The sequence below is a fragment of the Petromyzon marinus genome, chromosome 17 (genome assembly GCF_048934315.1).
Source record: "Petromyzon marinus isolate PM22_M1 ecotype Great Lakes invasive population chromosome 17, UKy_Petmar_22M1.pri1.0, whole genome shotgun sequence".
NCBI lineage: Eukaryota > Metazoa > Chordata > Hyperoartia > Petromyzontiformes > Petromyzontidae > Petromyzon > Petromyzon marinus.
In genome coordinates, this window is record NC_133683.1 from 11,337,697 (window position 1) to 11,364,320 (window position 26,624).

Below are 26,624 nucleotides of genomic sequence, written 5' to 3' on the forward strand. Positions count from 1 at the left end.
ACTCACTGCCATCCATGCGCACACTGGGCGGTGCTCGTCCGCCCGTGTTGGGGATGCGAGGCTGCCGGTCGAGTAGCTCAAAGACGCGCTGGGACGCGCCGACTGCCTGCATGAAGTCCCCGTAGAGCGACGCGAGCAACGCGAAGCCCATGGCCACGTTCAGGGTGTAGAGCATGAACGCTGGCCGCGCCAAACGCGTGCAAAAGGGGAGGCAGGTGGAAAGGGGGAGAGAGATGACACAGTACATCACAAGGAAAGCTCCCAAACGTCCTTGTTTGGCCAGGGCAATGACGCTTTAACAAAGGCTGCAGCACCACCACCCCCGACTCGGTGTCTCAAAAGGATTTGCGAAAATCGGGAGTTTGTCTCGGTATTACATTTTCTGGCCTCTTGAGGTTTATACGCATAGGTGGGGCCCATGAGCAGGAGACAGGGCTAGTTCTTGAGTGGTCGTGCCTATATAAAGAGTCGGCAGAGCTGAAACAGGGAGGGGGCTGTCCGCTACCCATGTGTTCAGGTTGAGCCTCAGAAATTGGTAGCCTACATTACACTACAATTTGCCATCTGGGTGAGACTGCAGTCGTTGAGCTGGCTTATGTGCAGTATCCCCCCCCCCCCCACTGCCGAATCTGCCCGACTCGTGTTTTAGTTTGTGTAATTTTGTAAATATTTTGTCCGTACGTGCCGTTGGTGATTATATGATTACGCAAGCCAACTCGCAATAGGAAAATTTGAACTCGCGAACCTTCCGGCGGCGAGGCGAGCGCCCTAAACCACAGCGCCACGTGGCTTATATCACACACAGCCCCGATACTTTATTGAACAATACAGTGCACTTTGCATTTGCACTGCATAGGGATATAGAGAAGCCTCTATGCAGGATGATGACGATAGGGAAGGAAGTACCCACCGGTGAGGGTTCCGACTGAGATGCCCGTTTGCCCGTGCAGGTTTTCATAGACCAGCTTCCCTCCGTACCACAGCACCAACACGACCGCCCCCTGCGCGGGAAACAAGGGAGGGTGGACGGAGCACGGAAAGTCAACCGTGAATGAACGCATTCAGTGGGCAGCCGCCGGTCACGCAGCAGCACGTGCACGTCAAGCCCCCTTTTGTTTTTTAACGTACTTCAACCTTGAAACAAACTGGGCAGTGATGTTGCTGCTGCGTTGGTCACGGTGCACAAGCACATTGAACAAGCGCAATTAACATTTTTTGTCAATAATGCCGTGGCCTGTAAGAAAAATATATATATAATCGGTGAGGTTTTAGGCAGTGGTCCCTTCTCCTGAAGGGGGAAAGTGCTGTTAGCGAGCACCGAAAAAGGCCGGGAAGACACACGAGGGGATAGAAGGCCAACACCATGCCCAGCCACTTTTGTCTCCATGTTGGCGATCTTTACACATTGCACAAGGTACCCATTTGAGGCTGAGTCGACCTAGCAGAGGCCCAGGACCGGTTCAGATAATCGTCATGCTTGCTTGAATCCTAATGCTGAGCTGCCGATCTTATTCGCAAAAGACCCCTCCCCTTACGCTATGGGGTATGGTTGTTCCCTGACCATACTTTACTCTGCTGGTTTGTGATGGTTGGTGAAGAGGGAAGTCCAGATGACTGGTTTAGATATGACTTTAGATGTGACTTTAGATATGACTTTAGATATGACTTTAGATATGACTTTAGATATAACTTTAGATATGACTTTAGATATAACTTTAGATATGACTTTAGATATGACTTTAGATATAACTTTAGATGTGACTTTAGATATAACTTTAGATGTGACTTTAGATGTGACTTTAGATGTGACTTTAGATCTGACTTCAGATGTGACTTCAGATGTGACTTCAGATGTGACTTTAGACATGACTTTAGATATGACTTTAGATGTGACTTTAGATGTGACTTTAGATGTGACTATAGATGTGACTATAGATGTGACTTTAGATGTGACTTTAGATGTGACTTTAGATGTGACTTTAGATGTGACTTTAGATGTGACTATAGATGTGACTATAGATGTGACTATAGATGTGACTTTAGATATGACTTTAGATGTGACTTTAGATGTGACTTTAGATGTGACTTTAGATGTGACTTTCGATGTGACTTTAGATATAACTTTAGATGTGACTTTAGATATAACTTTAGATATGACTTTAGATATGACTTTAGATATGACTTTAGATATGACTTTAGATATGACTTTAGATATAACTTTCGATGTGACTTTAGATATGACTTTAGATATGACTTTAGATGTGACTTTAGATGTGACTTTAGATATGACTTTAGATATAACTTTAGATGTGACTTTAGATATGACTTTAGATATGACTTTAGATGTGACTTTAGATGTGACTTTAGATGTGACTTTAGATGTGACTTTAGATGTAACTTTAGATGTCACTATAGATATGACTTTAGATATGACTTTAGATATGACTTTAGATGTGACTTTAGATATGACTTTAGATATGACTTTAGATGTGACTTTAGATGTCACTTTAGATGTGACTTTAGATGTGACTTTAGATGTGACTTTAGATGTCACTTTAGATGTGACTTTAGATGTGACTTTAGATGTGACTTTAGATGTGACTTTAGATATAACTTTAGATATGACTTTAGATATGACTTTAGATGTGACTTTAGATATGACTTTAGATATGACTTTAGATATGACTTTAGATATGACTTTAGATGTGACTTTAGATGTGACTTTAGATATGACTTTAGATATAACTTTAGATGTGACTTTAGATGTGACTTTAGATGTGACTTTAGATGTGACTTTAGATATGACTTTAGATATGACTTTAGATATGACTTTAGATATGACTTTAGATATAACTTTCGATGTGACTTTAGATATGACTTTAGATATGACTTTAGATGTGACTTTAGATGTGACTTTAGATATGACTTTAGATATAACTTTAGATGTGACTTTAGATATGACTTTAGATATGACTTTAGATGTGACTTTAGATGTGACTTTAGATGTGACTTTAGATGTGACTTTAGATGTAACTTTAGATGTCACTATAGATATGACTTTAGATATGACTTTAGATATGACTTTAGATATAACTTTAGATGTGACTTTAGATATGACTTTAGATATGACTTTAGATGTGACTTTAGATGTCACTTTAGATGTGACTTTAGATGTGACTTTAGATGTGACTTTAGATGTCACTTTAGATGTGACTTTAGATGTGACTTTAGATGTGACTTTAGATGTGACTTTAGATATAACTTTAGATATGACTTTAGATATGACTTTAGATGTGACTTTAGATATGACTTTAGATATGACTTTAGATATGACTTTAGATATGACTTTAGATGTGACTTTAGATGTGACTTTAGATATGACTTTAGATATAACTTTAGATGTGACTTTAGATGTGACTTTAGATGTGACTTTAGATGTGACTTTAGATATGACTTTAGATATGACTTTAGATATGACTTTAGATATGACTTTAGATGCGACTTTAGATATGACTTTAGATGTGACTTTAGATATGACTTTAGATGTGACTATAGATGTGACTTTAGATGCGACTTTAGATATGACTTTAGATGCGACTTTAGATATGACTTTAGATATGACTTTAGATGTGACTATATATATGACTTTAGATATGACTTTAGATATGACTTTAGATGTGACTATAGATGTGACTATAGATGTGACTATAGATGTGACTATAGATATGACTTTAGATGTGACTTTAGATGTGACTATAGATGTGACTTTAGATGTGACTTTAGATGTGACTTTAGATATGACTTTAGATGTGACTTTAGATATGACTATAGATGTGACTTTAGATGTGACTTTAGATGTGACTTTAGATGTGACTTTAGATGCGACTTTAGATGCGACTTTAGATGTGACTTTAGATGTGACTTTAGATGTGACTTTAGATGTGACTTTAGATGCGACTTTAGATGTGACTTTAGATGTGACTATAGATATGACTTTAGATGTGACTTTAGATGTGACTTTAGATGCGACTTTAGATGTGACTTTAGATGTGACTTTAGATGTGACTTTAGATGTGACTATAGATGTGACTTTAGATGTGACTTTAGATGTGACTTTAGATATGACTTTAGATGTGACTTTAGATATGACTATAGATGTGACTATAGATGTGACTTTAGATATGACTTTAGATGTGACTTTAGATGTGACTATAGATATGACTTTAGATGTAACTTTAGATATGACTTTAGATGTGACTTTAGATGTGACTATAGATGTGACTATAGATGTGACTTTAGATATGACTTTAGATATGACTTTAGATGTGACTTTAGATGTGACTTTAGATATAACTTTAGATATGACTTTAGATGCGACTTTAGATGCGACTTTAGATGCGACTTTAGATGCGACTTTATATATGACTTTAGATATGACTTTAGATATGACTTTAGATATGACTTTAGATGCGACTTTAGATGTGACTTTAGATATGACTATAGATATCACTTTAGATGTGACTTTAGATGTGACTTTAGATATGACTTTAGATATGACTATAGATATAACTTTAGATGTGACTTTAGATATGACTTTAGATGTGACTTTAGATGCGACTTTAGATGTGACTTTAGATGTGACTTTAGATATGACTTTAGATATGACTATAGATATAACTTTAGATATGACTTTAGATATGACTGCTGGGTTGACCTAGCAGAGGCCCGGGACCAGTTAAAAAATATTCGCAACTGATGTTGGCCGTCAGTGGTAATTCAACTCGCAGCGCAGCGCACTAGCCACTGTACCACCACTCCGCACACCTTTGTAGCACATCACCTTCTAGATGGCTGTGCTGTAGCACGTCAAATATATTTATGTATTTTAAGGCAGTAGTGACGAATGTCTCGAGTTTATTGACGCGACAAATGGCTCGCCTTACCTGTGCCACTGTTCCAACAAGCCCGCTGAATGCACCTGCGACAACAAACGCACACAACTTTCATCATCCTCTGCGAACCAGGCTCCGAAGTAACATCCAGGATTGTTCTGCCGTCTGCGCCTGTCAAATCCTGAGCCATTTGACATTAGATATTTTTTCTCTCCCAGATTTTCTCAGGGCCCCGCAGTGTAAACTACAATCTCCAATGATAAGCCACTAGATATCTCTATCCTCTTTCTCGCTCTCTCTGCTCAGCCGACTACACATTACTGTTGTAAGGTAGCATCATGAATGTGATTATTATTTTGATTAATTCTGTACAGTTCAGTCACAACTTGTTTGTTAATATAACATTTTCTTCCTGTGCGATTGTTCTCGGCTTGTTCGAGGTGGCACCCTTCAACCCGGCCCACCTACAGCAATTGTAACCGAAGCAAGGGTTTGTCAACCTCACTCGGTCAAGCAAACCTTACTCTGCTGATGAGACAGCATATGCCGAAACCTGGTCCAGAGTTTTCTTGTTTTGATTCAATGCTACTGAAGTTATGAACTCCCAGAAGGCCGTAAAGCTCATGGGTTATGCTAGAAATGCTTTTAGTATTTTACATGGAGAGGCAGATATCCGACAGAGATAAATCTTCTGCTTATTTATTTTGTTTGATTTAATCTCAGGGAATTACTGCACGAATAAACAACAATGTCAATGACCAGATCGTGCAAATAAGAGCTAGTGAAATGCCAGATGGTGATCAATCATCCACTAGTTAAGGGGAAGTAACATAATGGCAACATTGTGAATACACTCCAACACATATTGTGACAAAGTAACTTCACAACAAACATTTTAGATTTAGAGAATATAGATGCGAGCCAAATAACCATAATGGTGACGCGTAATGACTTCGTGCATTATATTGCTTTTTTTTCCTTTCAACAGTCAGCTCCTAACAGCCTCGAACAACTCAAAGTAGGAATACTGGCGACATCACAAAGGCCTGATCATAATAATTGAGACTTGTAATGCCCCGCACAGTATTCTCTCACTCTCGAAGACAGAGATTGACTCAAAGAGTCGCAAGGCAGGAACCGTAGAGAAGCAGGAAGGCAGCAGCCATGCAGTGAGCCGGTGCCAACAATCTGCAGCCCTCTATATCTTAAGATGTTTTCAAATTTATTAACGAGTGATAAAGGATAGCCAAGCAATCTGGTAAAGATAGGGAACCAGCAATGACTTATGGTAGGGGATAAAACAAATCAGACAAAAACAATGAATACAAATTGAAGATGATTGATTAATTTCAGACGATGGTCAGGGGCATTGGATGGGAGATTGTTGAGCACAAAAATAAGTTTGAGTTATGTAGGGGAGACATTGTTTAAATAATTGAACTGAGTGAATCCCTTGGGCAGAGCTCTAAAGAGTCCTTCGTGGAAACCTGGCAAACTCTGTGCGAGGGAGAGACAGGGGCCTTGGTTCTGGGTGTGTGTAGAGGAAGAGACAGTGGCCATGGGTCTGGGTGTGTGTCAAGGGAGAGATAGAGGCCTTGGGTCTGGGTGTGTGTAGAGGGAGAGACAAGGGCCTTGGTTCTGGGTGTGTGTAGAGGGAGAGACAAGGGCCTTGGTTCTGGGTGTGTGTAGAGGGAGAGACAGGGGCCTTGGTTCTGGGTGTGTGTAGAGGGAGAGAGACAGGGGCCTTGGGTCTGGGTGTGTGTAGAGGGAGAGAGACAGGGGCCTTGGCTCTGGGTGTGTGTAGAGGGAGAGACAGGGGCCTTGGGTCTGGGTGTGTGTAGAGGGAGAGAGACAGGGGCCTTGGTTCTGGGTGTGTGTAGAGGGAGAGACAGGGGCCTTGGGTCTGGGTGTGTGTAGAGGGAGAGACAGGGGCCTTGGGTCTGGGTGTGTGTAGAGGGAGAGACAGGGGCCTTGGGTCTAGGTGTGTGTAGAGGGAGAGACAAGGGCCTTGGGTCTGGGTGTGTGTCGAGGGAGAGACAGGGGCCTTGGGTCTGGGTGTGTGTAGAGGGAGAGACAGGAGCCTTGGGTCTGGGTGTGTGTAGAGGGAAAGACAGGGGCCTTGGTTCTGGGTGTGTGTAGAGGGAGAGACATGGGCCTTGGGTCTGGGTGTGTGTAGAGGGAGAGACAGGGGCCATGGGTCTGGAAGTGTGTAGAGGGAGAGACAATGGCCTTGGGTCTGGGAGTGTGTAGAGTGAGAGACAGGGGCCTTGGGTCTGGGTGTGTGTAGAGGGAGAGACAGGGGCCATGGGTCTGGTTGTGTGTAGAGGGAGAGACAGGGGCCATGGGTGTGGGAGTGTGTAGAGGGAGAGACAGGGGCCATGGGTGTGGGTGTGTGTAGAGGGAGAGACAGGGGCCATGGGTCTGGGTGTGTGTAGAGGGAGAGACAGGGGCCATGGGTCTGGGAGTGTGTAGAGGGAGAGACAATGGCCTTGGGTCTGGGAGTGTGTAGAGGGAGAGACAGGGGCCTTGGTTCTGGGTGTGTGTAGAGGGAGAGACAGGGGCCTTGGGTCTGGATGTGTGTAGAGGGAGAGACAGGGGCCATGGGTCTGGAAGTGTGTAGAGGGAGAGACAATGGCCTTGGGTCTGGGAGTGTGTAGAGGGAGAGACAGGGGCCTTGGGTCTGGGTGTGTGTAGAGGGAGAGACAGGGGCCATGGGTCTGGTTGTGTGTAGAGGGAGAGACAGGGGCCATGGGTGTGGGAGTGTGTAGAGGGAGAGACAGGGGCCATGGGTGTGGGTGTGTGCAGAGGGAGAGACAGGGGCCATGGGTCTGGGTGTGTGTAGAGGGAGAGACAGGGGCCATGGGTCTGGGAGTGTGTAGAGGGAGAGACAATGGCCTTGGGTCTGGGAGTGTGTAGAGGGATAGACAGGGGCCTTGGTTCTGGGTGTGTGTAGAGGGAGAGACAGGGGCCTTGGGTCTGGGTGTGTGTAGACGGAGAGACAGGGGCCTTGGGTCTAGGTGTGTGTAGAGGGAGAGACAGGGGCCATGGGTGTGGGAGTGTGTAGAGGGAGAGTCAGGGGCCATGGGTCTGGGTGTGTGTAGAGGGAGAGACAGGGGCCTTGGGTCTGGGTGTGTGTAGATGGAGAGACAGGGGCCTTGGGTCTGGGTGTGTGTAGAGGGAGAGACAGGGGCCTTGGTTCTGGGTGTGTGTAGAGGGAGAGACAAGGGCCTTGGTTCTGGGTGTGTGTAGAGGGAGAGACAGGGGCCTTGGTTCTGGGTGTGTGTAGAGGGAGAGAGACAGGGGCCTTGGGTCTGGGTGTGTGTAGAGGGAGAGAGACAGGGGCCTTGGCTCTGGGTGTGTGTAGAGGGAGAGACAGGGGCCTTGGGTCTGGGTGTGTGTAGAGGGAGAGAGACAGGGGCCTTGGTTCTGGGTGTGTGTAGAGGGAGAGACAGGGGCCTTGGGTCTGGGTGTGTGTAGAGGGAGAGACAGGGGCCTTGGGTCTGGGTGTGTGTAGAGGGAGAGACAGGGGCCTTGGGTCTAGGTGTGTGTAGAGGGAGAGACAAGGGCCTTGGGTCTGGGTGTGTGTCGAGGGAGAGACAGGGGCCTTGGGTCTGGGTGTGTGTAGAGGGAGAGACAGGAGCCTTGGGTCTGGGTGTGTGTAGAGGGAAAGACAGGGGCCTTGGTTCTGGGTGTGTGTAGAGGGAGAGACATGGGCCTTGGGTCTGGGTGTGTGTAGAGGGAGAGACAGGGGCCATGGGTCTGGAAGTGTGTAGAGGGAGAGACAATGGCCTTGGGTCTGGGAGTGTGTAGAGTGAGAGACAGGGGCCTTGGGTCTGGGTGTGTGTAGAGGGAGAGACAGGGGCCATGGGTCTGGTTGTGTGTAGAGGGAGAGACAGGGGCCATGGGTGTGGGAGTGTGTAGAGGGAGAGACAGGGGCCATGGGTGTGGGTGTGTGTAGAGGGAGAGACAGGGGCCATGGGTCTGGGTGTGTGTAGAGGGAGAGACAGGGGCCATGGGTCTGGGAGTGTGTAGAGGGAGAGACAATGGCCTTGGGTCTGGGAGTGTGTAGAGGGAGAGACAGGGGCCTTGGTTCTGGGTGTGTGTAGAGGGAGAGACAGGGGCCTTGGGTCTGGATGTGTGTAGAGGGAGAGACAGGGGCCATGGGTCTGGAAGTGTGTAGAGGGAGAGACAATGGCCTTGGGTCTGGGAGTGTGTAGAGGGAGAGACAGGGGCCTTGGGTCTGGGTGTGTGTAGAGGGAGAGACAGGGGCCATGGGTCTGGTTGTGTGTAGAGGGAGAGACAGGGGCCATGGGTGTGGGAGTGTGTAGAGGGAGAGACAGGGGCCATGGGTGTGGGTGTGTGCAGAGGGAGAGACAGGGGCCATGGGTCTGGGTGTGTGTAGAGGGAGAGACAGGGGCCATGGGTCTGGGAGTGTGTAGAGGGAGAGACAATGGCCTTGGGTCTGGGAGTGTGTAGAGGGATAGACAGGGGCCTTGGTTCTGGGTGTGTGTAGAGGGAGAGACAGGGGCCTTGGGTCTGGGTGTGTGTAGACGGAGAGACAGGGGCCTTGGGTCTAGGTGTGTGTAGAGGGAGAGACAGGGGCCATGGGTGTGGGAGTGTGTAGAGGGAGAGTCAGGGGCCATGGGTCTGGGTGTGTGTAGAGGGAGAGACAGGGGCCTTGGGTCTGGGTGTGTGTAGATGGAGAGACAGGGGCCTTGGGTCTGGGTGTGTGTAGAGGGAGAGACAGGGGCCTTGGGTCTGGGTGTGTGTAGACGGAGAGACAGGGGCCTTGGGTCTGGGTGTGTGTAGAGGGAGAGACAGGGGCCTTGGGTCTGGGTGTGTGTAGAGAGAGAGAGAGAGACAGGGGCCTTGGTTCTGGGTGTGTGTCGAGGGAGAGAGACAAGGGCCTTGGGTCTGGGTGTGTGTAGAGGGAGAGACAGGGGCCTTGGGTCTGGGTGTGTGTAGAGGGAGAGACAGGGGCCATGGGTCTGGGTGTGTGTAGAGGGAGAGACAGGGGCCTTGGTTCTGGGTGTGTGTCGAGGGGGAGAGAGAAGGGCCTTGGGTCTGGGTGTGTGTAGAGGGAGAGACAGGGGCCTTGGGTCTGGGTGTGTCTAGAGGGAGAGACAGGGGCCTTGGGTCTGGGTGTGTGTACAGAGAGAGAGACAGGGGCCTTGGTTCTGGGTGTGTGTAGATGGAGAGACAGGGGCCTTGGGTCTGGGTGTGTGTCGAGGGAGAGAGACAAGGGCCTTGGGTCTGGGTGTGTGTAGAGGGAGAGACAGGGGCCTTGGGTCTGGGTGTGTGTAGAGGGAGAGACAGGGGCCTTGGGTCTGGGTGTGTGTAGAGGGAGAGACAGGGGCCTTGGGTCTGGGTGTGTGTAGAGGGAGAGACAGGGGCCTTGGGTCTGGGTGTGTGGAGAGGTGGCTGCTGGGAGGTTGTGCTGCAGAGTGGTGTGCGAACGCTGTAATGATGGGGGTGGACACGCATGGGCAGAGACTGTAATTCAACTTTTCAACATCACAGAGCTGTGCTCCAGGGTGAGTGATGGCATAGCGGTCCCCACACTGTGATCAATTCCATCAACACACACTACAAGCGTGGTGAAGTTATGGTGAAACGGCTAAGATAATTGACACGGCATGTCAATTACCTATCAGTGGATTGACAAAGGGCTGCATTCACGAAAAATTGCTCCACTGCTGGGGACAACGTCGCTGTGTGGGCTTTGCCGTGGTCTTAAATCCCAAGAGGGAGAGAGACAGATGCGTGGCTAGGTGCGGTGCTTGCGATTGGGCCGTGGCGATGGCAGCGGCGGCCACGCACCTTCCGCCAACGCGATCTTGCGTCCGATGTTGAAGCTGCGCTGCACATCGCTGTCGTACTGCGCACTCATGCGTCCCTCCCCGCAGAACGCACGCACCGTGCGCACGCTGGACACGGCCTCCTCCGCCGTGCTGCCTGCCGACGCCAATTCATCTTGAAAGTTCTTGCGTAGCCGCTTCACAAAGTTCCCTGCAGTGCGTACGTACATCCATGTGTCCGTGTGTGCGTGCGTGCGTGCGAGCAGGCGTGGGGGAGGGCGGTAGCGTAGTGGTTAGCAAAGATGCGCTATGAACCCGGCAACCCGAGTTCGGTTCTTGCTCACGACCAATAACCAGGGGTAAATGTTTTGAATCGGTCCTCGGCTTCCCCTAGCTCGACTCGGCCTTAAATGAGTAGCTGATGCGGTGTGTAAACATCAGTACTCGGTAGACAAATGCGGCCGGGTGTGGTGTTGGCTATCCACAGGACTTGCATCAACAGTCTGTTAAAGGCTCTGCGGGGAGTCACAAGCAGGGTGACTCATGATGCATCATTTTGTCGATTAACATTTTTCACAAATCCCTTCTCACAATGTTATCTTGATTGTTCTATGGGGATTGTCATAAGAAGAAGAATATATTCAGATCTCCCACAGAGCAATGCAACGCAGTGTGTTAAAAACCACTAAAGCGGACATCACAGAGCTACCTCTGAGATCCTTTCAAATGACCTCTCGTCCATGCAGTTGGGGGCAGCACTGTCCTATTTGCCTTACCACAAAAAAAGTAATGTTTGTCACCTGATAGTCCAGCTGATATTTTTCATTCTCATAGCTGGAATTTAGCCAAATGAAGTGCATAAACCAAGCTCGATGTGACAGTTTATATGTGCTGCCATTGGTGACCTGGCTGAGACCATCAACTCACCGCATGTGAAAACCTGCTTGAATCACAAACACTCCACCACCGACAGAGCCAAACAAATAAAAATGCTTGGCTATGTCAAGCATGGTAATTCAAGGCTTAGTCCCAAGAAGGTGAGGCCGAGGCCGAAGGAGAACAACTTTGATTGTTTACATGGGTGCTTGGACAGGTCTCGGTGTGTGATAACTCGCAAGAACAACCAATGACGGAGCCCTCTGGACCGTAGGGTAGTCCACCAACCCACGGCTCGGGGAAGGCTGTATGTCGAGTGGCGGAGGGCGTTACGGCATAAATTTGCCGAAATAATTGCGTGGCTGAACTCACCGTACTGCACGGCTCCGATGGCAACGAAGGGCACGGATGCAATGAGGACCCCGCAGAGCGCGGGGCTCAGCACAAACATCACGACGAGTGAGCCCAGGATCTGCACCGCGTACCGCACCAGCATGGAGATGTTCACCTGCAGGGATACACAGTGTCACACCAAGCCCATCTTGGCGTCACACCGAGTCCATCACGGCAGGAATCAGGGTGTCACACCGAGTCCATCATTCCAGGAATAACAGCATCACGCAGAGTCCATCGCGGCAGGAATCATAGCGCCACACCGAGTCCATCATTGCAGGAATCAGAGCGTGACAACAAGGACTGCACGTGTTCATGGACCACTCGCAGAGGTGCTCTGTGTGTGGCTGTGAACGTACTGTGACGGCGTTCTGTATCACTTGGGTGTCGTTGGAGAGGCGGTTGGTGATCTCGCCGGTTCTGTGGCAGTGACAGCACATGGACGGAACTCCTGAGATGCTTTATGGGCATCGAACATAACACAGTAAGGTATCCAACTTACACAGTATCCAAAGCCAATCGCATCTTGAGACATAGTACAGCAGTGAAGGAAGCACAAGCACTAGAAAGAGGAGAATTATAGGATGAGGGAGAAAGCCAGGAGAAGCGTATGATATGAGACGACTGGCGTAATGGATGAGTCATAGGTGGAGAAGAGAAAGATCGTGAATGCCAGACTGCCTATGGGAGAGAATTTCAGATTCAAGAGCAGCAGCGGAGAAGGAGTGACCACCCTATGAAGTGGCTTCAACTGTGGGTTTTAAAAGAAGACCTTGCTGAAGCAGAAGGCACGGGGAGAGGAGAAAATCAAGATGGAGATGGTAAACGTAGGAGACGACAAGACAACGCAGATTCTGAAAGGGCGATATTTTAGCTAAACTGGAAGCCAACGAAGGGATCTGAGGATTGGGTTGATGTGGTCGCATTTATGGCTGTGGGTGAGAAGCGTGAAGTTCCAGGCTGACAACTCCCAGCATTGGCCTGTCACCTGTTCTCATCAAAGAAGGCCACCTCCTGGGCCATGACGGCCTCGAACAGCCGCGTACGCAGGCGCGCCACCATCCGCTGGCCGGCGAATGTGAAGAGGTACGAACGCACAAATGAGCAGAGAGCCCCACCCACGTAGATGCCGAAGAGGATGAAGATGGCTTCGTTCAGCTCGTCTGGCAGGCGAGTAGAGGAAAGCGCACGTAACACAAGCAGTCACAAGCACAATGTCAAGGTCACACTTTCAGTTCGTTTGAGCTGGTCATCTGGATACGGCCGAGAGCTATTTTGTGCACGCAATGCTGCACTTCCTTTGCGTGTTGTTTAATCTACAATGTCCGACAATGCCCAACAGCTGAGATTCAAAGTGCCTCCCTGCGTAAGTGAGCAATGCGGTGACCCTCATCACTTTTTGTGAGTCAGTAACAGAAACTTCCCATTCGTTTGACAGTTGGTCAACCTCCCCATCGGATGACCACGGTTCGACTTCCCATCAAGTTCCGCTCGTTTTTTTTTTCATCAACGAGGAGGGAAAAACGTCGAAAGCCGTTCTGCAAGGCTGCCTTGTTTACAAGATGTGACTGTTTACAACTTTCCTAGTCTCGTCAGCGGTGTGGGTACACGGGTACAGAGGTGTCACTCACTCATGGAGTTCCTGGCAGCATCGATGACCTTGCCAAAAAAGACTGGGGAAACCATTTGAGTGCCACTGGAGCCTAGGAGGGCTATCATTCCCAGGACCACAATACCGGTCTCCTGTCAGACACACCCGGAGACAGCAGGCCACACAGCAATATTGCACAGAGCACCGTAGCAGACAGAGGTCACAGAGCAACTAAGCAGACAGGGGCCATCCAGCAACATATTAGACAGGGGTTACAGAGGAACATAGCAGATGGGGGTCACGAGCCCCACCCCCCACCCACTCCAATACCAATACCCACCATTCACCACTAAGTGACAGTGACATCACAATGGCGACTGTGCCAGGCCAGGTGCACTTTGAGGCCACGTGAAGTGTCGAAGGCTCGCTTACAGGAGGTCTCGGAAGAGACCCAGCTGCCATGGGTTGGCCGACTGAGATTACTGGTAGATGCACCGGCGGTACCCCTACTGTGCCAACTTTCTGTATTTTAGCCGCCAGGTGCTCCACTCATTGCTCTGAACGTTGCTCCTCTGCCCTCCATTGTTGCTGGAGGGCGAATGCCTCCAATTACCCAGTAGCGTCTTTCACGAGCCTCCTCCATAGAGGCCGATCTTGACACCGCTGGTACTAGTCATCGGCAAGTCCACTCAGCTCCACGTCCTCCTGTATCACGTCACTCCATCTCTTCTCTAGCCCGTGCCGCGCCCGCTTAGCCCCCTTTATGCGGCCAAACAAAAGCTGCTTGGGCATTCGGTGGCTGGGCATGCAGGCTACATGACCCAGCCAATGCAGCTTTGCCTGCGATAGTATCTTACTGATGGGTATGTTTGCAGATATTTCAAGGATTTGTGAGCTCCTCACACAATACAGCCTGGTTAAACCCAGGATGGATTGTAGGCAGGCCAGCCTGAATGATTGTAACCAGCACAGATGTTACATTAGAGGGGTCCACGTTTCACAAGTATAGAGAAGGGAGGCCATGACTGTGGCCGAGAAGACATGAAGCTTCGTGCAGAGCGACAGACCAGGTTGCTTCCCCACAGCATTACGCAGCCAATGAAAAGATAATGCCACCCGACTGATTCAGAGTGAGACCTCTGCTGTCAAACCGGAGCTGGACATAAGCACACTGACCAGGTATGGGAAATGTGGCATATTGGCAATGGACCACTCTTTTAATTATTTCCTCGTGCAGCAATGGAGTAAAGTGTAGTTTTGTGAAGGTCCTTATGCCGTGCAGTACAATGCACGTGTACACCAGCATGCAATACTGAGTCGGGCCTGTAGGTGGCTGGCAGGGTTATTGAGTAGCCTGACCTGTTCACCAGTCACGTGGTTAATGGCGACTCGGTTGGAAATTGCTGTGTGTGATACACGTGCTGTTGCATTTTACAGATTACCACAATAAATGTGTTTGCCCTCGATTTGGAGCACCTGCCAACGTCCTTCATTTCGAGTGTGCAACAGAAACTCTCCACTCTCTCCACTACTGCTCCATCACCAATACGGAGCTGAGGGGTGGAGTGGTTGGTGGCATAAAATACCCAGGCAGGTGCTTAGTTTTGGTGGGACTGATGGTAAGACCCCACCTCTTAGTGCCACACTCCAGGTTCTGCAGCAGTGCCCCCAACTCCTCCTCTGAGTGAGCAGCATCACCAGATCATAAGCATACAACACATGGTTGACCAATAGGGAGCCATCCCTCGACCTCCCACTCCTCCGCCAGCCCTTCCCACTACACAGGTAGCTCTGCCCTTTGCCTGCATCAGGAGTCACGCACGATTTTTGCAAATTCTTCATGGGCAGACCGGAACAGCCTTTCAGAAACCACAGGGACTGTCTTGCCCAAACTGGGATGTTTGGTAGGTTCATCATCACAAACCTCTTTGGCCAGAGACAGAACCCTGCAGATACCAACGTTCTTTTTCCTCTTATCTTCCTCCTCCTGTGTGTCCTCCACCTTGTGAATAATTCTGAGCAATTCCAGCTTGTTCAGGAATCTGCGAAGAATCATTGACAACTTTTACCCGATAACAGCCAATTCATAAAATAAGATAAACATTCGCAAACAAAGCCGGATGTAGTGGTGCGCACCTGCTGTGACCCGGCACTTTGGATGCAATGGTTGGGGGATCACACAGATTTGTGAATCTCCCAAATCCACTTGACTGCAAGGGAGCCAGATGTTATCAGTGCAGCAAGTGGATTGGTGAATCTGTCTCTGTGTGGATCTCCGAGCGACATCCCCTGGTATGCGTGATGAGTTGTCTTTCGGTACTCTGACTGCCTCTCCCATTCAAAACTTAATTTGAAGAATATTTAGTCAGATCAGAGCTAGCCTGATCTGACTAAATATCAGTCTGTGTTGTTGCTATTCGGGTTACCGAAATGTCAATTTTCATGAAACCATGAAAAAATGTCACGATATGACGATTGTAATAATGTATAGTTACACTGCACCTTTTATTGAAAGATCAAAAAGTGCTGTACATGTGATTCAACACTCCGTAAATAGACGATATACAAGACAGTTAGATTGCACCGAGTGACTGACCTCGTGCTCCAATAGCGATATCAGTTTTCCTTAACTTTGAATTTTTTTCTTTCTGCTTGCCTGTACTTCCAGTGTAATGAAAGATCACTCAAGCCCTTTGAATGCTATTCACTAAACTTAAGCCAGCTAAGAGTATTCTAATTATGAAAACTTTACCGCCCGGGATATATGTAACGCAGACGGTATCAGTTACACGAGAATTTATTAAGAAATCAAATTAACTATGGAAATTATTGTCATAGAATAATTATGCAGTGAATTAATCTGAGTACTAATCAAATGGGAAAAATATATATAGGTTTTTTTACTATTGTTGTGAACGTTAATCATGATTATTTTGTAGATATATGGACGGGAAATTTAATATTTAAGGGCAATTAAATGATAAAAAATCTATCACGTTAGTCTAATAAAAATGCAATGGATGATATAATGACCATGGATCGTACAATATTTTTCCATATTGCGGCAGTGCTGTGAATGGCTCTGCAATGATTCCCACTGACCTGATTATCACGATAACTCCAATATTATTATGGTAAGTTCTATATTTACATTGGAGATGCATCGCTGGAACATGCGGCATTCGGCAAAACACCATAAGTTGAAACCTAGTTTACCATTGACTTAATGATGTAAATTTAGAATACGTTCCTTTGGATAATTATTTGTTACAAATTACAGAAACAATATTAAATAAGTGCTAAGAAGAGAGAAAAGATACTCAAAAAGACGTTATACAAGGGGTCCGCGATATCCGTTGTTACGCACTCACGTCGCTGACTTTTTGAGGGACCCAACGTAAGATTTCCCCGCACATACGTCGTTACGTCGTTTCGACTCAGTTCAGCTTAGTATAGAAAACGTACAAACTTTATTTCGTGCAATGCACCGCCATTTAAGGATCTATCCCCAGCATCCTGTCTGCTGCTTCTCAGTCCCATCATGTTCTCTCACGTTGTGCGTAGTGAGCGCTCATTGTAATCGGCTTGGACTTTAGCGCAAAATATCGATTCAACCCTTCAACAACGAACAACAAGCGTAGTGCACATTGAAGGTGACAGTGCAGGTGGTGAGTATGATACAAAAACAGCACTCGCATTACGCTCGATGTTAAAATGGCAGTGGTAAAGCGTAGTACCGTAAGTATAAATGCTGTTTAAAGGTCCTTGAACTCAGAATTAGTTTTAATGTGTACATTATGTGTTGTATAGTATATTACAGGTACGGTATATATTTTGGTTGCTAGGTATGAAGCACAACATTTCCCGAGGTTACCGTCTCTATACCTACCTTATTCCGTGGTTTCTTATGGGAGAAATTGCCCGCAACTTTGCAGCACAGAGGCAATGTTTACGCTGTCCCGATCCCCTCCCCCACATTTCCCATTATATTAATGGTAAGAAAATTCCCCGTTATACATCGTTTCGTTATAAGTACGGTCCCTAAATAAAATAATTGAATACAGTACAGAGTACTCACCAGAGATGGCAGTGGAGATTGCATTTAGAGAGGGTAGTACAGTACAGTATGGCGATGTAAACTGCCCAAGCTACAGTAGTGCGTTCTTGAAAATTTTCAACAACATCAAAACATTTAAGTGAATCGATGCATTTTTAAATCAAATTACATCCCCTAATTCGTTGGCTGATGTTATCGTGAAACAACATAAATGAGCATGGGAAATAGAGGACTCGCTTTATTATAATCCACTTGCCCGTACTAGACAAACGTTTTGGCATGACCCCCAAAAATCAACAACGAAGATATTATTTGTCTGCTATTTTAAGTTTTGCAAGAATGGCAACAGCCTTTTTTTTGTTTCTACATTAAAGCTGGCCCGAGTCAAATTGTCCTATAGATTGATGAAATAACTGGATGCCCTCTTGGCTATTGATTGCAAATATCATTGGCTTTGAAGATTAGATGTCTGACTGTCTCACCTGTGGCAAAGAATGTTCAGGACAAACTCAAATAAGCTGAACGCAAAGGAACTGATGAGCATAATGTGGAATGTCAGAGGCATCTGAAAATAAAAATAAAACACATCGGCCAGTTCAGTCATACTAATATTTATACAAATGATTTGGTGGTGCTGCTGCTGCATTGGCAGTAGTGCACAAGCACAATTAACAATACAAATTCTACACATTCATCATAAACACTGTGACATTAAAGAAAAAATATATATGTAAGTGGTGTTCTGCGGCAATGGCACCTCTTCACAGCAGATTTAAAAAAAAAATTGAAACAGGTAAATATGTAAATGTTTTAAAAAGTTGAGAAACGCTCTTTTTAAGTTAGTCACAAAGGCTTTTAAACTGTTAGCAAGACTCATGGCTGGATTATTGAGTGAACTGCAGTTGAAAATCTTTAAAAATAATCCTCATTCATACTTGAAGAACTGTATAGCAAAGCACAAAAACAATACAACAAAAACAGCGAAACACAACGACAAATTTATGGGAAACTGATTTTGTGATAACGATCATTTTGTGAAATTTCATATCAAATCGTTTCGTCTGTAACAATATCACTGCAATCCTAGAGGCCAATTGCTAGTTGGGACTAATATATGTGCTAAGAAGAAGGGCGATTGCCTGAAACGTCACCTATGATACACTTTTTCTTCTAAGGTCACACAAAGTAGTGTTATTGATGGTGTTAAGTTTTCAGTTTTTATTAAGCGCTTTGAGGCCTTGTGCAAATTGTGCTATAGAAAACTGAGTTTATTATTATGATGGTTGAGTTGGTGCGACTATGTCAAAATTGGGCAGGGCTGCGAGCACACATCATGTGTCCTGGTTGAGCCTCCCAGACATTTTAGAGCCTTACGCCTGAGCCACCCGGGCCACCTCAGGGCAGCAGTGCACCTACGAAAGCAGGCTTTTACTCACGTGCTTGTAGCTGCCACTTTTTAGAACGACTGCTCCCTTAGCCACCGTGTAGGAGAGCCACATCAAGGCCAGGAACCCACAAACAACTTGAAGGGTCTTTCTTCGCCGCGCCGACGTCAGATCATCGGGCTGATCCAACTGCTTCAGCGCCGCATGCTCAAGCGCCATAAACAGGCCGATGAGAAGGCATGTCTTCAAGGCTGACAGCCCCGCCATGTCGAAAGTGGACGTCGCGAACGACCAGTGCAGGATGTCATTCTCCAAGTAGTGGTCGGGACCTCCTGTTAACGACCCCACAGCACAGTTACAGTTGACTCTGCTGGGAAGTGATACTCTTGAGAATGAATCGAAATATCATTGCGGTAAAAATGTTAATGAATGGCAGATGTTTCTGCGTTTGTAGAAGCAAAGAAAAGGCGTTGTTTTACCCCGAGAGGCCCAGGAGTTTCTACTTTGAGAATCGGTCTCAAAAACATTCACTTTTGGTAAATCAGGATACTCTGTGAGCATGATGCATCGATCGTGTGATGCAGTCATCGATCATGTCACTATGTACAAGCTGCTCAAGAGAGTTTCTCGACAGCGTTTCCTGCCAATGTTTTCGCCTTAACATTGTTTAAAAAAAAACTTCACGGAAACATTTTTCCATCCTTATCGCTGGGTTTTAAGAACAAGTCAATTTGACCTGCGGTGCAAAACCAGTGTGAAGAGTACATGTGGCGTACAGTCGATAGCTCGGATAGCCCTCAAACAACTCACTTGCACAGTGTCAACCTCTCTAAAGTGATTTTGATTTTTTTGTGGTCACTGGCAGACTGGAGTAGGCATTTAGTTTTAGTACATTTATTTTTAGTGATTTGCTTACATTTCCTAAACGTTGCGCACGTCTGGCGTTTTTTATTGTTTATCGTAACTTTATGACTCGCCCCTCCTGGAGATCTGTGAAAAATAACTTCATAGTTCATCGGATTTCTCCAGGATAAATTAAATGTTTTATTATAATGTGACTAGTGGCCATAACCATTGTGAGAGGTATGAAGGATGTTGTGTGCTGGGTGCGGAAACACTTTCCAAGTCACTGATCCAGACTCGATTGAAATTGAGCCTTGATTCATATTTGTTTCTACAATTAAACAAGAGCCTGGTACAGAGGGCAAGCGATGGGGAGGGAGGGTACAGATATTCCTTGAACGACAAGCCCAAGGCCAGGTCCCTCGGTGGAGTGAAAAGGTAAGGTGGTTGGCTTCACTGAACTATTCACGTGGGGGCGACGATCGGGTACATGGTATTTTTTTAAAGGGGGTGGGGGGAAGACGAGGGAAAAGGGCAAGAGGCCCTGATTACTTGATATCATTTTAAGTAATCAGTGGACTGCACATAATCTAATTCAGGGATCGACAACCTGCAGCTGCGGAACTACATGCGGCTCTTTAAAGTATTGCTTCGTGACGTTATGTATTAAGGACCGTATCTTGTTCATGTGCATTGCAGCTCTTTAAACATTGAGCTGTTACCGAATTCGAAAAAAAATGTCACTTCTTGTTATTTTTGTTTCTGACCCATGGTCTAAATTTGACCGTTTCTGGACTGGGAGGTGGTCAATGTGTCCCGTGTTTCCGTGCCACGTTGAACGTCTCCTGATCCTTGGCTGTGCTGGGACCTGTGCCAGAACTGTCCAGAGCCACGGTCCTGTGCCAAGACCTGTTTGCATGTGCAGAAAAGGATTGTGCAATTGATGGGGACAGATACCAACTCAATGAAACCTCCATAATAAATTATCTGATCAAGGCCAGGAAACATATCTACACGTTTTTATTTTGTATTTTGCCTTCGACCAAATCACTCAAACACATCCAATCACGACAGATCTTGGACGATGAGGAGGATTGAGCCTAGATAATTACTTGAATGGGTGACCACGAAGCATGACAGGTTGCTATAGGCAGTGGGCTAACGTGGCATGCAGCAGAGGCTATTGCAGCAGGGCATACAATACAGAACATCATCTTTTGTCTACATTTTCAATGAATGCGTTTTGCAATCTATCCAGCATCTTCACTGGACAGGTATCTAGGCAAGGTCGGGCGAGTGGTGGTTAGCAAGTGACGATTTTTAAAATACCATTTCTGATACCGAGTCTAATCATGGGTGGAGTAGTGGTGCAGTGGTTCATGAATTGCACTTTGAAACTGGCAGCCTGAGTTTATTCCGGGACTTGGCTAACATCAGTGGCGAGTTAAATCTGAATCGGTCTTGGGCACCTATACGTACCAGCTGGGTGAAGTATGGTCAATCATTATCCATGGCCGTCACAGTGGAGGGCAGGCCTTCAACCAGTCAGTGGATTAACAAAAAAAACTGTTAATTATTGTAAAATAATTACCATTCATTTTATTAATTCTACCGGTGTTATGGGCTGAGTTGAATCCAAATCAAGATGTGAACTCGCAACCTTTCAGATCGCTCTGCCAACTGTGTCACCGCCGGTTCTGCATGACTATAACGTGACTCGTATGTTGCGCAACGTCATATTTTAGTAATCATGACAGTAGGCGCTCTATAAATAAGCAGGTTGTGCTGAAAACTAGTCATAACTGGACAAATAGGCTCGGCGCTAGGGGGCATTCCATTCAGATTTTTAAAATAAATATATCACCCAGGATCCACAGCAGAACTGCGGTCAAGCCATCAATAAAGTAGCAGAGGTTGGTGACGGAGATGAACCGCACGGTGGGCAGAGTGTAGATGATCTTCTGCTGGGCCATGCTTCCAACCGAACTTCTCTGAATTGTCACAATACCGCCACAAAGCCACCCTGTGAACCAAAGACATATGCAGCTCTTACTGCTTGACAACGATTTGCTACATTTCATGAATCTGTATATGGTATTTCAATCAGCAGGCCTGTTTAATTATTCATGAAGGTCAAGGTAAAGAGGTCATCATCATGGTCAATGCCATCATGGGACCTCCTTTGCCAGTACCAAAATATGAGAATAGGTTTTCCCCTTTTTTCTGGCAACAAAACAGGTGTTAAGATGTTAAAACACCAAACGGAAACCTTTTACAAGGAGTCATACCAGCATTAACCACAATACTTGTGGTCAGACATGATTCCTTGTAAAAGGTTTCAGTTTGGTGTTTTAACATCTTAACACCTAAATTTTGATTTAAAGCTTTCGTGACTGCAGTAATTCATATTCTTAGTTTTTTCGGTAAAGTCACGTTGAAGGGAAACAACAAAATAATAAAATAAATGTTGTTTCCTTTCAACGTGACTTTACCGAAAAAACTAAGAATATCTTAACACCTGTTTTGTTGTGAGAAAAAAGGGGAAAACCTATTCTCATATTTTGGTACTGGCAAAGGAGGTCCCATTATGTAGATACTCACCCTGAGCCCTCATTACTCTGATAGTGCATTGTCTTTGTGCTGTACGCCTTTTGGCGTTTTGAGACTAGGCTAAAAAAAAGCTGTCTCTGGTGTGGACCAATCAGTTTCAAAGACAATGCATGTATTATCAGAGTACGTTTTTTGTTTGCATTCTGACCACACGTATTGTGGTTGTGGTTAATGCAGACATGATTCATTGTAAAAGGTTTAAGTTTGGTGTTTTAACATCTTAACACCTGTTTTGTTGCCGTAAAAAAGGGGAACCCCTATTCTCATGGTCAATGCCGTTGATGCCACCGCACGGTAAATATGCCATCGTAAGTTGGCAAGTGGTTGGAACCATTGGACCAATGTTCCATGACTACTGAGCACATTCTGATGTGGTAGATCACAGTGACATGTGAAACTACCAAAGCCTGGGGAGTGGTGATTCAAAAAGCTGTACGTCGAATGGTTTATTTAACCCATCTGTGCGGAGCTTTAAGTGTTACCCCCTCGTGTGCATTTTCTCCAGATACCCCGGTTTCCTCGCATGTGCAAAAACACTAATTGGCCAAATATTCCAAAATTGAGTAGGAATCTCCTGATAAAATGGGATTTGAGACTCACTTTGGTTATTTTGAGTGAACATGTAAAACATTTAATATTTGTTTATTTTCTTTTAATTTTTTTATATTCTTTAGAAAATAAAACTGCACAATGTACACTTACTGCATGTTATGTTTTCAACAACCTTTACACTTTAGAATCTACCCACGTTAGGTATTCCGCACTCTATATAAATGTATGTCAATGTATGTGTAGTGACATCGCTGGATGTCAACAGGCTGTGGGTGCAGTACCGGCCATAGAGGGGCACGGCGTGCGGTGGAGTGACATCGCCGGATACACCACGTGACTGGTGTAGCTAGCCTGGTGGTCACCACCAGGTTAACTACACCAGTCACGTGGTAACTAGTGTAGTTAGCCTGGTGGTCACCACCAGGTTAACTACACCAGTCACGTGGTAACTAGTGTAGCTAGCCTGGTGGTCACCACTAGGTTAACTACACCAGTCACGTGGTAACTAGTGTAGTTAGCCTGGTGGTCACCACCAGGTTAACTACACCAGTCACGTGGTAACTAGTGTAGTTAGCCTGGTGGTCACAACCAGGTTAACTACACCAGTCACGTGGTAACTAGTGTAGCTAGCCTGGTGGTCACCACCAGGCTAGCTACACCAGTCACGTGGTAACTAGTGTAGTTAACCTGGTGGTCACCACCAGGTTAACTACACCAGTCACGTGGTAACTAGTGTAGTTAGCCTGGTGGTCACAACCAGGTTAACTACACCAGTCACGTGGTAACTAGTGTAGCTAGCCTGGTGGTCACCACCAGGCTAGCTACACCAGTCACGTGGTAACTAGTGTAGTTAACCTGGTGGTCACCACCAGGTTAACTACACCAGTCACGTGGTAACTAGTGTAGTTAGCCTGGTGGTCACCACCAGGCTAACTACACCAGTCACGTTGTAACTAGTGTAAGTAACTAGTGTAGTAACTAGTGTATTTAGCCTGGTGGTCACCACCTTAGGTTGTTATTCTGTTAAGGGGAAGTTACCCCATGTGTTGGAACTGAATAAATGTGTTGCCTCCAAGTCTACGTCTGCGACTCGGTTGAAACCATTACATATGTATAAACCGGCTGTATGTAAACCGTACATATACTGCAACTCATTACAGGTTGCCTGCCATGTCGAAGACCCTCAGAAGTTTCACAATTATCACTCCCGCCGCTGGGTGGGGCTTCACCTTTGCTTCCCTGCAATTCTTTGCAATGTAAGCACTGCGTATTCACCTGTAATCACATGCACACACCTCCGTTCATTTGTGTTCACCTGTAAGCACTGTGTTTATATATGCACACAGGTACACACGTGTAATTACTGACCCAGTGTTTACCTGTATGCACACGCTTACACTCACGTGCACACCTCCGATTAGCGTGGTTTTTCTACGTACGGTGCTGAAGAAGTTCAACATACATACACCTGTGCACACCTGTGTAACGCATACGCAGCTGCGCGCACACATCTGCCTGGCCTGTATATCTGTGTTCATATGCACAACCATACTGCACCTGTACATCACATACGCTCATGAACACTTGTACACTGGCACATGCTAGTCTGCACACACCAAATTTTCACGTTTGTTCACGTGCGTGTATATACCCATACACACGAAACTATAAATCCCAATGCCACCTATTCTCATCTGTACACGTATCCTGTTGTCAGTTGTACACATCCACGCAACGATATTCTCTGCACAAACAGTGCTTGCCCTATACTCACCTGTATACACCTGTGCTGAAACGTACACCTATACACACTTTGAAGGCAGGTACACCCTTGTACTCGCCTATACACACACACCTTAACACAACTGTGTTCACCGATATTCACCGAGGTGAGTACACACGTGCTCACCTTGACACCATGCTTACCTGCACACGCCTATATACTGTACTGCTGCACCTACTGTTCTCACATCGTATCGCTTAACACGAAAGTCGTAGTCGGCTTTCGCGATCCCATATTATCCACAGTAGAGGCGTTTGGGTTTAGATCACGTAAACATCACTGTGTCATTAAACCCGATAACCACCGGACACAGCCACTTAGTAAAGGTTTGCCACGCAAACAAAACGTCGCCAATTCGTGACAAGTACAGCACACACGGTGCGTTGGAGAGTAAACCCGCAACATTCACAATTCGAGTACGACGTTTCGCCAGCAATTACAACGAGCATCATCGCACCAAAGATAAATGTCTCCCATAGAGCCCGAAGGGGGCAAAATGCTGTTAGCGAGCACCGACACGAATTCACGCCTCCACACGGCACCAAGGTGCTCGTTCAAGGCCGAGTCGACTTAGGGGAGGTCCAGGATCCGGCTCAGATCAATCATCGGGTGATTTTAGGCGATGGGATGGAGGCCCCCGGGTTCAGCGTTTCAATATCACGGTGTTTCTCATCTGTACCCACGTAAATAAACACACGTGGTCATATATACAGAGACCCACTCCCCGTATAGCGTTGGCAGACTGTAGGAGGGGCAAGTGCTGTTAGCGAGTAGCACCTGTTGAAGGCCAACATACACCCAACCTGTGCACACCTGTAGCAAATACAGCACACACCTCAATACACCTGTAAACGACAACACATCAGTACGCTTGCACACACACACACACATTCCCATCTGTAACACCATTGGTAACTGGCACACACACACACACGTTCACACCTGCACACCGCAATTCACGCGTTTACACACCAATAACACACCTGTGGTCGACACACCTGCAACTCAGGTGTGTAAGCAAACGTGGTCACGTGTCCCCGCGCTGTAACCGTCCTCTGATGCAGCTGCCCTTCTTCTCTCCACGCCTCCACCAAAACGCAGGGTCCCTCTCTCTCGCTTTCTATTTTTTATTATTTTTTCTTATCTTATTTTTCTTTTTGTGTGTCCCTCTCTCTCTCTTCTCCGCCTGCTTCTCCCCCTTTCTCTCCCCACGCTGTCCCTCTCGTTCCTCTCCTCCTCCTGCTGCTCCTCCCTTCCTTTCTCTCCCGACTCTCTGTCTCTCTCTCTCTCTCCCGTCTCTCCCCTTCTCTCCCCGACCCTGCCCCCCCTGTCTCTCTCTCGTTCTCTGTCCCCAGCTCCCGGCCCACGGGGACTGGGGTAAGGGGTAGAGACACAATCCGCGTGTTGGGGCGTAGAAGGGGGGGTGGTGACACGGGGTGCTGGGGCGGTAACGTGAGTCACAGAGTGGGTGGGCACGTGGGGTGACGGATGGAGTGTTCACACTCCTCCTGCCACTGGTGCAGTAGTGGGGGGGGGGAGCGGTGGTGCAGCGGTTAGCGCTACGCTGCGTTTCGAGCCCGGCGACCCGAGTTCGATTCACGCTCACGGCCACCAACACCGGTGACGATTACTCGAACCGGTCCTGGGTCTCCCCTAGGTCTACTCGGCCTCAAATAAGTACCTGGCGCGGTGTTTAAAACATCGCTGCTCGGGAGACAAAGGCGGCCGGGCGTGGTGTTGGACACCCCCCCCCCTCCTCCCCGTGTGCCGTGCCGGCCCTTCATAGGGGCTCGCTAACAGCGCTTGCGCAACCAGTTTGTAATAGTCTGTTACAGGCTATGCGG

At 46.8% G+C, this 26,624-nt stretch overlaps 1 protein-coding gene across 1 annotated transcript in view; it reads right to left on the reverse strand.

Moving 5' to 3' along the window:
- Positions 1-26,258, reverse strand: part of LOC116943347 (uncharacterized) — a 39,928-nt gene extending 13,670 nt beyond the window's left edge. The window contains exons 1-13 of the mRNA XM_032956168.2: positions 25,764-26,258; positions 21,700-21,858; positions 19,044-19,324; positions 18,090-18,172; positions 15,475-15,592; positions 13,591-13,702; positions 12,948-13,122; positions 12,319-12,379; positions 11,939-12,074; positions 10,713-10,901; positions 4,944-4,978; positions 911-1,001; positions 7-180 (exon numbers count right to left, since the gene is read on the reverse strand). Of these exons, the coding sequence (XP_032812059.2) occupies positions 7-180; positions 911-1,001; positions 4,944-4,978; positions 10,713-10,901; positions 11,939-12,074; positions 12,319-12,379; positions 12,948-13,122; positions 13,591-13,702; positions 15,475-15,592; positions 18,090-18,172; positions 19,044-19,324; positions 21,700-21,808 (1,564 nt within the window). The 5' untranslated portion in view covers positions 21,809-21,858; positions 25,764-26,258. The remainder of the gene's footprint in view (positions 1-6; positions 181-910; positions 1,002-4,943; positions 4,979-10,712; positions 10,902-11,938; positions 12,075-12,318; positions 12,380-12,947; positions 13,123-13,590; positions 13,703-15,474; positions 15,593-18,089; positions 18,173-19,043; positions 19,325-21,699; positions 21,859-25,763) is intronic.
- Positions 26,259-26,624: the final 366 nt, after the last annotated feature.